At 39.3% G+C, this 13,117-nt stretch overlaps 1 protein-coding gene across 2 annotated transcripts in view; it reads right to left on the bottom strand.

Moving 5' to 3' along the window:
* Positions 1-13,117, bottom strand: part of MAP3K20 (mitogen-activated protein kinase kinase kinase 20) — a 153,026-nt gene that overhangs the window by 10,077 nt on the left and 129,832 nt on the right. For both annotated transcript variants that reach the window (XM_019522936.1, XM_019522935.1), the window contains exons 17-19: positions 7,892-8,008; positions 6,061-6,135; positions 4,670-4,820 (exon numbers count right to left, since the gene is read on the bottom strand). In XM_019522936.1, the coding sequence (XP_019378481.1) occupies positions 4,670-4,820; positions 6,061-6,135; positions 7,892-8,008 (343 nt within the window). The remainder of the gene's footprint in view (positions 1-4,669; positions 4,821-6,060; positions 6,136-7,891; positions 8,009-13,117) is intronic.

The following is a 13,117-nucleotide window of genomic DNA, read 5'->3' as shown; positions in this document are numbered from 1 at the left end:
CAGGGCTGAGGGGGTAGAGGGCTGTGGGTGGGGAGTGAGGGGCACCAGCCAGGCCAGAGGGCTGTGAGTCAGGAGTAAGGGGCACTGGCAGGGCCAGGGGCTGTGAGTCAAGAATGAGGGGCACAGGTTGGACTGGGGTGCTGTGGGTCCTAAGTGAGGGGCACTAGCAGAGCCAGGGGGCTGTGGGTCAGGAGTGAGGGACAATGGCATGGGCAAGGTACCAGCATATCAGGGCTGCTCAGGACCACAAAGCAGAAGAGGCGGGGAGGCAGCTGCAGCTGGACCTGCATCCTGGTGAATGAACGGGGCAGGGGATGCTCTGATTTTCCATGATAAAATATCCAAAATCAACGTCAAAATTTACAGGTATTTAGAATTTATTTTATCATCGTGATTGAGACACTGGTAGGTTTCCAAATTGCTTTAAATTTGTAAATATATCAATAAAACTGTGTGTTCAGCAGATACCTATATATATAGTAGCATTTAATTTTAATCACAGAAAAAGGCGGATTTGGGGGGTTTTTAACAGACAATTTGCAATTTTTAAACAGGATCCCTGGACACGAGTGAGTACAACACTGGCTAGGATACAGCAACTCATGCAATATCTTGCACTGTGGGTGTACATTGCTCACCTATACTAACCTGGTTGGTCTCAAGATCATCCATGTTAACTCCACAGTGAAGACAGGCTTTTAAAGATCATGTTTAAGGTCTCACTTGCATTTCTAAAGAGAGCTGCATGGCAACTAAGTGTGGGGGTCATTATCTAGTAACTAGGGACCTCATCTACAAAGATATTTAGGCACATAATTCCTATTCAGGCATCTAAACACCCACTGATTTTAACAGAGCTCTAGCTCCCTTGTCCGAGCTGTGACTGCAGTCTAGATCATCCTTTTATGGAGGTAAGAACTTCTGGGGAAGAGTCTGTGGGGATGAGATACTGTATTGGACTTCCTCTGAAACATCCCATCCCCAGCAGAGCAGGACAAATCTATTGCTATGGATCAATGGGCATGACATGATACAGCATGTTTGTGCGCAATATGACCAATCATTATATTATTACTGGTGTTCCTACTATGTTTTATTTATACTATAGCATAGTAGTGCTTAAAGGGCCCAATCAGAATGGCAGTTACAGGGATATAAAAAAAGCCTCTGTCCTGAAGAACCATAGGCTGTATATAGGGGTGCAGACAGTAACTGAGAACACTTTACAGGAAGCAGTCTGCATTATAACAATCTCCCAGACCAAACAGAAGTTCATTGCTGGTTCTAGGGGGGAGAGGAATCCAGCTGCTGGCTGGGAGCCTGCAGCCAGTTTCTCCTAGCAATGGCCCCTCCTCCCTGCCAGCTCCCTGCCAAATGTGCTGTTTTCAGAATGAGACGGGGAAAGGGAGCAGAGGGAGCTCATTCTAGGGGCTCCCCAGCCAGCACTAGAGGGTGAATTAAAGCCCCCCCCCACCTCAGGGTCTGAAAAAAATGAACTTCCTCCACTCCCTTTCCCACCTCCCATTCTGAAATCAGCTTGGAGGCTGGCAGGCAGGTAGGCACAAATTACAGAAGATGCTGTTTTCAAACATCTTCATCTGAACCCTTATGCAATGAGGGTTCAAATTTTCACCCGATTGGCCATTTTTAAGTGGTCTGTAGCTGTGCACATGTTTGGTTATGGCTATACACTGCTTTCTGTGGCCAGATCCAGCAAAAATTGCCATTTCTGTCTGCGCCCTAGATGTCTCATTTGATGCAGGGTTTTTGGTCCCAAGGCTTGACCACGATCAAAACAAATATTGCACAGGCATTTGTATATGATGCCCCTCCTAGCTGCTTTGCTGCTGTCTGCCAGTGAAAGCACACACCTTGGCCTGCTTGTCCCAGGAGAAAGTGCAACTTTACAGATGCACATAGCCATGTCCTGGGAAAAATCATCAGCAAATTTTATCCTGCATATGTGAAGGGACTTGAAGCAGCATAGTGGAACTGTACATCTGCAGGATCCTGGGACAAACACGATATCTTACAGTCTTGCAAATGACAAGATGCGACAGGATATAGAAGAAAAGGAAAGGGAAGAAAAGGAGGCAAAGGTCACAGCAGGAAAGGAAAAGCTTGAATTATTATACAGTACAGTACACAATACAGACAGTGGAGTTTGTTTATGAAATTAAAGAGGCCAGACATTATAGTGTTATACTAGTAAGCCAGTCTTTCTGGTATACAGGTATCTGCTGCCTGTCAGTCTGACTGAAAAATACTTTTAAACACATAAGCCCACAATAGAATTGGCATTCAAAAACATAGTTCAAATGCAAACATTGAGCAAAATCTGTACTAAAGGGGCCCCTTTTACTTAAACTCATTATATTTGCCAACTGTGTAGATCTGTGTAAAAATGTTAGTTTGGGTGAAGGGCAGGTTTTCAGGCAAAGTTCTGTTATAACAGTGCTGATTTTGACCATCGGTTCGTCAGTGCAGTTAGATCAAGGATGGAGGAAGTCTTACCAATGTAATACTAGTAATTTCAGTTCAGAGCCTGTTGAATTTGTCATGTTCACTAAGCTGAACCTCAAGAACCCTAGCAAACATTGCACAAAATAATTTTGATGCTGGTTATTGCAAGTACAGGCTGGCCCTGAAAGTACAAGTTAGGGTGTATTGGAAGTTTAATGCAAATTTGCATTCTTCCCTACAGCACTGCTGGTATTTAGTCACACCTATGGACTTGGTAGGCTGCTCAGTTTACAAAGTGAAGCAATTATCTACCAATGCAAGGATGCACATATTAGGCCTCTTCATGGCTCAGCAAGCAGCTCAGTGCTTATGGCCCTAATGGATACTTATCACCCCCCTCTCTGCTCCCCCCCCTTTGAGATCCACCATAAGATACCTAATAAACAGGTACAGAAATGAATGCAGAACAATGTTTCTGATGTGGGGACCTTCCTCTGCCTCTAGACCCAAAGGGAGAGAGGTGAAGAGTGGTAGGGGCATGAGGCAAAAGGAACCAGCTAACTAGAGCACTCCTGCCCCCTTGTGCAGTACAAAGAGAGGAAGCCTGGATAAAAGCTACTGAGAGCAATGGCTTCTAGAAGCCAGGTGAAGATTGAGCTTTCCTTCCCTTATGACAGCTGAAGTAGAGGGAAGAAATGGGAAGATCTTTTCACAGCTGGCTCCCCACCTTCTCACTGGCTGAGAGGCAGTTTATCAGCATATGGAGACAACAGAAATGCATGCTCATCGCATATTGATTACTGGGCTAAGCACTGGAAAGATAGAGGGGGAAGACAGGGTAAATGGCCTCCTCTAAGCCATTTGATATAGTTTCTTTCAACCCTGTAACTGAAGCAGCTTTGAGCAAGAACTGGCAGATCTCTGCACCATTGGTTCCTCTGACCCTGCCCATCTACCATCTACAAGGGTTCTGTAGCAGTCCCTGCCAACCTGAGCTGTGCCAGGGATTTGTATGTGTGGCTTTCCTCCCCTGTGCTATGGAAACAAGGTTGGCTACACAATCTGGGAATCCAGAGGAGGGAGCTTGATCTGCCCAGTGATTTCATAGACATCAGGGCTGGAAGGGACCTTGGAAGATCATTGAGTCCAGCCCCCTGACCGAAGGGCAGGAAGTCAGCTGGGGTCATAGGATCCCAGCAAGATAAGCATCCAATTTACTCTTGAAGGTCAAGAGGTGCAGATGCATAGGTGCAAACTCCACTAATGTGCCTTGAGATACGAGTTCCAGCTGGGAAAGGCTTACTAGGAAGACAAAAAAAAGCAAATGTATGTGAGAAAGCAGCTCAGACAACCGAAAGAAGACGACTAGGCAGATGGAAGAAAACATCTTCAGGAGTATTAATAGCCTGTCTAGCCCTCGATTACCACTGAACTTCACCACTGGTGGTTTAGTTTAAAGGTAAACTGCAAATAAAATCTTACTATGAATGTGGAAGACGAAGAGAGAGTGAAAGTGAGCATGTATATACACACAAGCATCCTTTCCTTCATCCATCACAAGTTCTCAGCTGTTTTTTGGGGTCCTTCAATGCTGATAGTTAAGTGGAAAGTCTCCTTTAACATAGATGGGAGGCAGCTGTGATTCTGGAGCAGGAGAATCTCAGTTTTATCACTACTTGTGCTGTTAAGTTCCAAATCGGTACAGTATACAGCACAGTTGTATTTCACTGGCTAAAAATTATCTTCAGCAGTGGTTTTCAACCTGTGGTCTGAAGACCCTGGAGGGTCTGGTTAAATGACCCCTGGGGGGGTCCATGAAAAATGACAATGATCAATCAAAAGTATGTGAATTCCCACACTTACAATTAAAAGGGGTCCACACCTCCATTCAAAATTTGTAGGGGTCCACAAATGAATAAAGATTGAAAACCATGATTTATAGAATCAAATTCCATCTACTGCAGCAGTAATCACCTGTACACAGGCTAGGCTATTTATCACATTGCTACCTGGCATTTTAACTTTTTACCTCCCATATTATATTGGCATGCAAGAGTTCTGCTAGGCTACCCCTGGCCTTATCAGCATATTCAGCTACCCGAGATCCTTGGGATGGGCACATCTTGCTAAGATAGAGAGAATTTAATTTAGTTTTTGCTATTCATTTCGGTGGTAAAAATAACATAGTTCAAGCATACTGACTTACTTGAGTTGGACCTGCTTCGTGGCTTGCCCTCCGAGTTTGGGAGAGAAGTCTGTATCACAAGCTGTATTGACTTCAATTCATCCTGTGCTTTTATTTTGCTCCATTGAATTGCTTGGATGTGTCTTGTGATTTTGGGGGTTCTAACATCACTCTGTTCAAGAAACAACAGAACATGGTGACTGTGTGGGACTCTATCCAAATAACATGTCAAGTCAAGGAATTTCCCAAACTAATTTGAAACAAAGGAATATAAACCAGAGGAGCCACTTATCCAGAGTCTTAAAAACTGCCCACTCTAGCCTTTTCACACACCAGAGCCCAAAAGCACTTCAGGAAAACAAAACCAAAAGCACCTAGATTGTGCCAGAGGTAAAAGGAAGGAAGCCAAGAGTACTGACAAAACATTGGCAAAAATGTTTTGAGCTAAATATATGCCCTGATGGCCCTGCCTATTTGTATAAGGGATTTGTTTACCAAAAGTATCCAATGGGATCTCTCATAGTTTTAGAATTCTGAGGATTTGGAATAACAGCATTCTGACTGTGTCCAAAATGTTACGAATCATTGCTCTTTCAGTTCCTGTATTGCACAAGGGCACGGATTTTACAACATATATTTTTTACTAATGGCCAAATCAAGTTGTACATCAAGTAAATAGCCTTTCTTGCTGAAAGAGCTAAGCACTAGGCAGATATTTTTGCAGGGGTTCCCCTCATGGTAACTTTTCTGCCATAGCAAGTTCTTTAATCCTGCAGTCAGTCCCTGTGACTCCTGTGAGGAACTACAGGCTGAAAGGAACCTGGGGTTATTCTTCCTGCAAGAGAAAACCACTGTTCTTCACTTCTGAGGCAAGCAAACAAGGTCCAGAATTTTCCTATTCACTGCTTGAATCCATACCTCAGGACAGAGCTGAATTTCAATTATTGGCCTCAGTGTGAAGCTGGTTTTTATAAAGCACTTTTGTAAGTAACCAAAACCTTTTTATATAAAGGCTAATTTCTGTCACATTAAACATTGCTAAATTGTCTCCAGATTGTATTTTGTTTCTTTTCATTTCTTGTATCATCTCTTCCTCCTCCTGTTATTTCTCAGCTCTGCTAATTAGCACTGTATCAGAAAAAAGGTAAGAAACATGGTTTCTTCAACTAACAAGTGCAAAACTGACCATTCCTTCAAGTAAAAGGAATTTTCTTACTTTAGGAAGATTGTTGTCCCAGTCAGGAGTCTCAGCACACAAACTCTGCAAATATTATTCACATTTTCATCAGAAATTGAGATTTTTTTTAATGAATTACAATGTTGGGCCTTGATGGCAGTACATGGTACAGTCCATCCATGCTACTGGTAGCTCTATGGAAAATATACTGTAAGTTTTAACTTGGATAAGTTACCTCATATGTAATGATATATTCTATAGTTTGTTTTTTTTCTATTCCCACAATCCATTTTTCCATTACAAACGGTGGCTGGAAAAAAACAACAATATAATATTAGAGTTTATTAATTTGCCTGTTTTACTCTTTATTATTCCTTGAAATACACTGCTAAAACTTAAAAAAAAAATTCTTTCCTTACAGATTTTTTTTTCTTTTTTCTATGTGTCCATGTGACAAAGTAATTTTTTCCTTATATTTTATGGGAATTAAATCAATAGAATTCAGAATTGTCTGCTCCCCTGTTTGCACAACACCTTCATTGTGGCAATTAGCAGTAATATGCGTATGCTTAAAATGGTATCCTTAGGTATTTGCTTTCAAAGGGGAGCAAAAAAGGACATAAGAACATTGAGTTTATTAAAAATGTTTTTGGTGGCAAAGTTTTAAAAACCAACAAGAACAAGAAAAAATACTTAAGATGCCTGAAGACATTCTCTTCCAGATGTGAAAGTGTGTCAACTCTTAAGCTGACTGTACCTGATTATCTTTTAATTTAATTTTTACTACTGATAACATTTTAACAAAAAAGTATGCAAAGATCAAAGCCCCAAGAAATTAAATGCAAAAATGTGTCTTAAGACAGAAAATACAAAAGAAACAGATCATAACACTAAAAGTTCCAGAGCTCTGGGGCTACGTGATGAGAACAACAAAATAAGTATGAATTGGAATGGAGAATTCTGTGTAGTAAGCCCTTCATAGTAACACCACATTTTGTTACATTATTTGCTTTTATTTTCCCCTCTGAGGGCCTGGATCAGGCAGTTTTTCCTTATATGTAATATCAGTGAAGGCAGAGTTTGGAAGGAATGTGTAGTTAAAGCCGTTCATGAGAGTTTTTCCATCAGGACACATTAGAGGGGCAGTCTGGCAATCAGAAGGTTGTACATTTCTTTATTTAGAAATGTGTATTGTTGCCCCTGGCAAAGTAGCCATGGTAGGGCGCATTAATTAAAACAATGATATTAGCAAGAGACAGAACATCCTGCCTATTAACAAAACTCCCAACTCCTGCCAAGATACTGTCCAGTATAGTACTCAGGGGCAGATTCTGAGAGCGGGTAAAACTGCCCAATGGCATCAAGCTGAAAATGTTCAATAATTTATTGCCAGTGCTCAAGACCTTGCTGAGTTCTAATGTGGAATGCATCTCACTATCAACTCCATTTTTCTGCCACTCTCCCCCATCTTCTTAATAAAACTTTGTCTTTGTACAGTCCTAATAGGTGCTGAGGAAGAACACTGAAGTTAAAGGCCGTTATTGATCCTTACTGTGACTTTTCTGTGCATTGTCTGCTGAATTCAGTAGTGATGTCTTTTTGGAATCAAAGTTCCTTATTTTGCACTGAACTCTGATGTTGGTAGTAACATTGTTCTTTAAGCTCCTATTACAAGAGAGCCAACATTTCTAACCAAGTCAAAGTTTTGGAAAAATACAACTATCATATAAAAACTTCATTAACTGCAACAATTTCATCACCTGTATTTTTTCTCTCTTTAAAATATATAAAAACAGAAAAAATAAAATTGAGATTGAAGAAAATATTTTAAAAACATTTTCTTTTCACATCACATTACCATTACATTACATGATCCTTAGCTGGATAGCTTTTTTTTACAATTCTCTTTTATTATACAAATCTGCTTTAAAATGTGCATTTTTTAAAAAAGCCGTCAAGAGACTGAACTTCCACAAGCACAAGTCTACTGCTGTGGTATTTTAATGTCTTTGTTTGAGTTCTATGAACTCATGAAAGATGTAAACCTGTAAATAGAAATGACCTACCTTTGTCATCTTTAAAATCTCTGCATCTGGTAAGTTAGTGTTGAATGTCACATCTTTTATGTAGGTTATTGCAATTTCATCCCCATCCATCTCCATGTACATTTTCCACTTGCAGTCCTAGTCATAAAAGAGGATAGAATTTTAGAATGCAAAGGGGGGGAAACCCCCCCAAATCAGCAAAGTCCTATATGTATTACAACTATCAGAGGTTTGGAATAAATTCTTACTACATTCCTTTTTAGGAGAAAAGTATCCAAAAGGAAAACCTTTGATTCGCTTAGCAGCACTCCTATTAGCTTTCATCCAAGAAACAGTTGTTATGTTGATACCATGTTCTGTTTTCTGAAATGGTATGATTTATTCTAAAGTACGAAGGAAGACAGTGTAAGTATACATTCTTTCCAGTGTAAGTATACATTCTTTCACAGGTAAATACTGTTTCAGATGCAGACTTCAGTGATTTCCAAAAGCAAGTAGAGGCAGAATAACCGGGCAGCAGTAAGAAGCTAAATTAACTGGGAATAAAGCTGATAAGGCCAGCAAGCCCCAAGGATTTCTTCCTAGTGAATCCAAGAATAAATGATCACAGGGTCTGAAAAATGCTGGTAAGACTACTACTCAAATAAAGAGGCCACAGAAAGAGTATTATACCCGACATACCCAAAATACTGAGTACCCTCAATTCCTGTTATTTTCACCTGGAGTTGCTGAAGATAAATTTCAGCATTTATTATCAAATAACAGCTCTCATCTTGCAAAGTACTTAAGTGCATGCTTAAACAGTCCTTTGGGTTAAATTGAGGTCAATAGTAGGACCGAGTCTTTTGCCTCCTACAAAGCACAGACTACTCTGAGCCTGATCCAGCAGAACACTTACAGGCTTAGAGTTAAGCCCGTGATTTCATTATACCCACTGACCTCATCTAGGGGACTTTTAATTGACAGAAAGAATAGTTTATTTGAGTTTTTTTACTGATAAGTGGACACAGCAGGGAGACTGGGCATCAGGAGACAAGGGACATCTGAGTGCCCAACAGCTTCTATTGATTTCAGTGGGACTTGCTGAATACTGATCACGGCTAAAAACTGGCCCCTTCATTTACAACTTTGAGATCTTTTTAAAACCCAGTCCTTTATCTGGCCATGCGGCTCTGATGCTAAACTGCCACATGACCTTTGGCAAGCATCTATGCCTCAATTCTCCATGTTCATAATCGGGTGGCAGCACTTGGAACCAGGAGTGTTGCACATGACTTTGGGAAGATCTAGTCTATTGTTTGCCAAGTACTTTCAGATCCTTGACTGGAAAATGCTCTTTCATTAGTGTTATTACTGGCTTGAAATAATTCTCATGTCCATCATGTTCAAGGCATGCAGAAACTTGAATGGAGACAGATGGGCATGTAGAGCAAATTCTTGCACAAGCATTTATGTGCACAAACAGATGGATAGGTACATAAAATGCATCTATTTGTGCATGCAGATATCTGCTTCTGAGTGCACATACATTACTCATATGCAGAGTAGGTGCTGAGCCCTCAAAAGTCTCAAAACTTTCACTCGCACACTGAATGAGAAATTGTAACTTAAAAGAAATCCAGATTTTAATAGTTTTGGAACCTCAGCTCTGTAGCAGCAAAAGCTGCTTATGCAAGCACATGGCCCTAAATGTCCATCTGTTTCTGTATTTTACAAACATGGTTGATGTGAGTGTTAATTTAAGCAACACCACAATGACTAGTAGAGCAGGGGCAAATATATATTTTTTATGGTTGTGATATTGGACTTAGATATAGGAGATTTGAATTCAATTGCCATCTCTGCAACAAGCTTCATATATATGCTCTAGGTAAGTAATTCAGGGCCAGATGCAAAAAAATGTTATTAGGCACCTAACCTCCCATTGATTTAGGCATTTATATAGGTGATGGGCACTTAAATATCCTTTTGGATACTTCTGTGCCTCACTTCCCTAAAAGCAGGTAACATAAAATGTTGTGGTTTTGGATCACAAGCATCCTGTCTTTCTGCTTTGTCTCTTTAGATTGTTACTGTGTAAGAACATAGGACTGGAAGGGACCACCTGACTCAGTCCCCAACAACTGGAAACAATATGAATTAACAGTGCTTAGCATAACATGGCCCTGAACTCAGATGTTATTGCAATCCAAGTACACAATAGCAGAATGAGTCATCTATTTAATATGATTTTTACTCCCTGCAATATTGTTCTTATTCCATGCATTTCAGACTGTACCTATAAAATCCTCCATGGTTTTATGGTGAGTAGAGTTTTCACAGAACTTCATAAATATAAGAAATGCTTCCTACCCTGCCAATCAGGTAGCATGGCTTCTCGGTTGTAGCATTCATGCTGCTGTCATTTATTTATGTCCAATAACATTTAATTAGAAAGTAAAATAATACATTCACATAATATCAACTTAATATTGTCTTTTAGCAAGAAGAGTTCTTTGCAAAAGCACTTTAAATAACTTTATTTTCTACTTCGCACTAAAGAATCTTCTTTCAGAATACCTCTGCTTTGGAAATCAGTATTTCGTGCTGGATCAGTGAAGCCAGACCAAATCAGACAAACCAAGTTGTTTTAAGAAATTATGTGAATTATTATGGAAGGTGTCCTGTCTCTTGGTTCCAAAGAAAAATCTACCATCATTTTGTAAGACTATAAATCTGTCAACTCCCAGTATATTCAGCACTATACTGGATCAGGCCCACTGAAACAAGCTCTTTGATTTGGTCTGGAAAGAACCATTTTGCCACATGTGGACTGTGTGCTACAGGCCAGAGATGCTAAAAGAGTGAGTTAAGGCACTAAATCTCCCCTCTAGGGTCTCTGGAAAATAACCATCTTATTCTATCCAAGGATTATTCCTATTTCATCTTTTAAAATACTCCTAAAATAGGTTGGCTTTGTGAACAATATACTTGCAGGATATAGTGAGATGACTTAGCTGGACAGGTATTTTATTTAAATGCATGCTAACCATTTTGTTTAGACAGATGGTAGTAACACCTGCTTTTGATATTTAAAGAAGTTAGACAATACCACTGCTATACTTTTCCTTATTAACAAACTGGTTTTGATGCAGCAAAGAATATAAAGATGCACTTAATCCAACTCTGTTCTGTTCAACTCTGTAACCAAATAAGTACAGGTTTATTTTATTCAGTGGAGCTACACCATGCGCAAAAGTTCTTTGGTAAATTGGAGGCATAGGATTTCTTAGATGAACGTGACATTCACTGTCAGGATAAAATGGAAATTTCACTTATGTTGTAAAAAACGTTTTATTAAAAATATTCAGCTTAAATATATTTATGCAATGTCCTCCATAAAGGAGTTTTTCAAAAATACACATAACCAAAAAATTGTCCTTCCGGGTTTGATTGCAATAAATAAAGCAAATTTAAGTTTTGGATTATGCAGAAACAGCGAGTTGCTTATCTATGAGGCATAAATACTACAACTCTGAGTGCAAATAAGCTCTGAATTGGATTCAGAACAAGCCAGTAAATCAGCAATCCCTGAAAATGGTTGTAGGACTAGAAGAGAATAGCACATAATAAGAGTATTCCAACCCAGAGTTACTCAGATCCAGGCTACCAAATTAGAATACTTCAAAAATTAGAGCTTCTGTTTATTTTGGTCATTATATTCCCAGAAAACCTACAACTCTTAATATCAGTAACAAACAGTGAAAAGAAAAGGAAATAAAAGGAGACCATCAGCACTATGCTTTAAGTAACAAAACACACCTCACAAAATAACAAGTTAAAACACTCTCTGGGGAGTGATCTCATTCTTCAAGGAGGCCTGAATTTAGGCTTCACTTTTAAATAAATGGTTGCAATAAACTTTTTTATTTATTTATTTTTTAAGATTCAAGGAAAAATGGAACCAGCATCCTAGCAGGCAACTGGATATTGAAAAACGTCAGATGTAATGCAAGATGAAACAAATAGGGAAAAAATGCTGGTCATGCTGGTATTAAAAGTAGTAGCATGTTGATGATCTAGGCCCCCAGTAGCTCCTTTACATTCTTAGCTATTATCTATCTCAGCTGCTGAAACCTGCTGTTTTAAAGTCATGAGAGTTGAACATCTAGTAATAGCACTTGGGTTATTTATCATTATGTATAACCCTGCTACACTATATTTTATTATGCTGGATTTAAAGGAAGATAACACAATTATGGTTAATTTGCTTCTCTTCTTTATATATATAGTGTCATGACCCACCACCGCTTTGTCCCATGAGATATTTTTAACCAAAAAGAAATCCACAAGAAACTCTCCCTAAAAATTCCATTAATAACCTCTTGTAGCGTGTATAGGTTGCAGGGTCTGGAACTAAGAATGTTTTAATCTCTTCAGCAAAACAATGTCTCATAATGATGTACAGGACTATTGCTGCACTGATGAAGAATCATACATAATTCAGCACCTTTCACTTGGCACCACTGTGATATCCTCATTAGTAGTGGCTCACAGTGGCTGTCAGATGGTGTCCATGCGAATGCAGGCATTATATTGTCTTTGAGATGTGCAGCTGCTTCCATGACACTGCCAGTATATAAAAACATGACGCCAGTTTGTTTTATTTAGTGCTAAACCTTCCAGTTTGTAAAAACAAGGCTGACACAGAGCCTGACATGAGGCAGTGAAAATAATTAGCTCTCATTTTCTCAGCCTCCTATTTCCTTCTCCCTGCTGTGTTCTCTTTCCACTAAACCACCACATGTCAGTCGAAATGGGAGGCAATTAGTGGGCTCATTTCAGTCCCCACAACTGTGCTGAAAAGAAAGTATTTATGATGGCACAATGAACAGCTGAAAGATTAAATAACATTTGCCTTTTGAAAAGAAAATGACTTCTAGCTAAATGGGCAATTTTTGATTATTCTCAAACAAGCTTAGAGTAGTTGGTTTTTAAAATACAAGAAAGGAAAATGAGTCATTTTTAGGTGAAAGAATCAAATAAAACTTGACACAGTAATGCAAATAACTGATGTTTTATTGCAAAATATGTAAATGTGTTATACCCTTAACAATGCCTTGTGTCTCAGGTCAGGGCAGATTGTTGCCAACTAGACACCGGTACAAGGGAAGGTTGCTTCATTGCATTTTTTTGTTTCATTTGTGTATGAAAAAAGGGCTTTAGGGAGAGGTAATCTTAAAAACATAACAAAACAAAGCAGAGGAG

Source organism: Gavialis gangeticus, unplaced genomic scaffold (assembly GCF_001723915.1).
Source record: "Gavialis gangeticus isolate Ggan-Ray unplaced genomic scaffold, GavGan_comp1, whole genome shotgun sequence".
NCBI lineage: Eukaryota > Metazoa > Chordata > Crocodylia > Gavialidae > Gavialis > Gavialis gangeticus.
The sequence above is the reverse complement of the archived record's forward strand: the minus strand, read 5'-3'. Positions and strand labels throughout refer to the sequence as shown.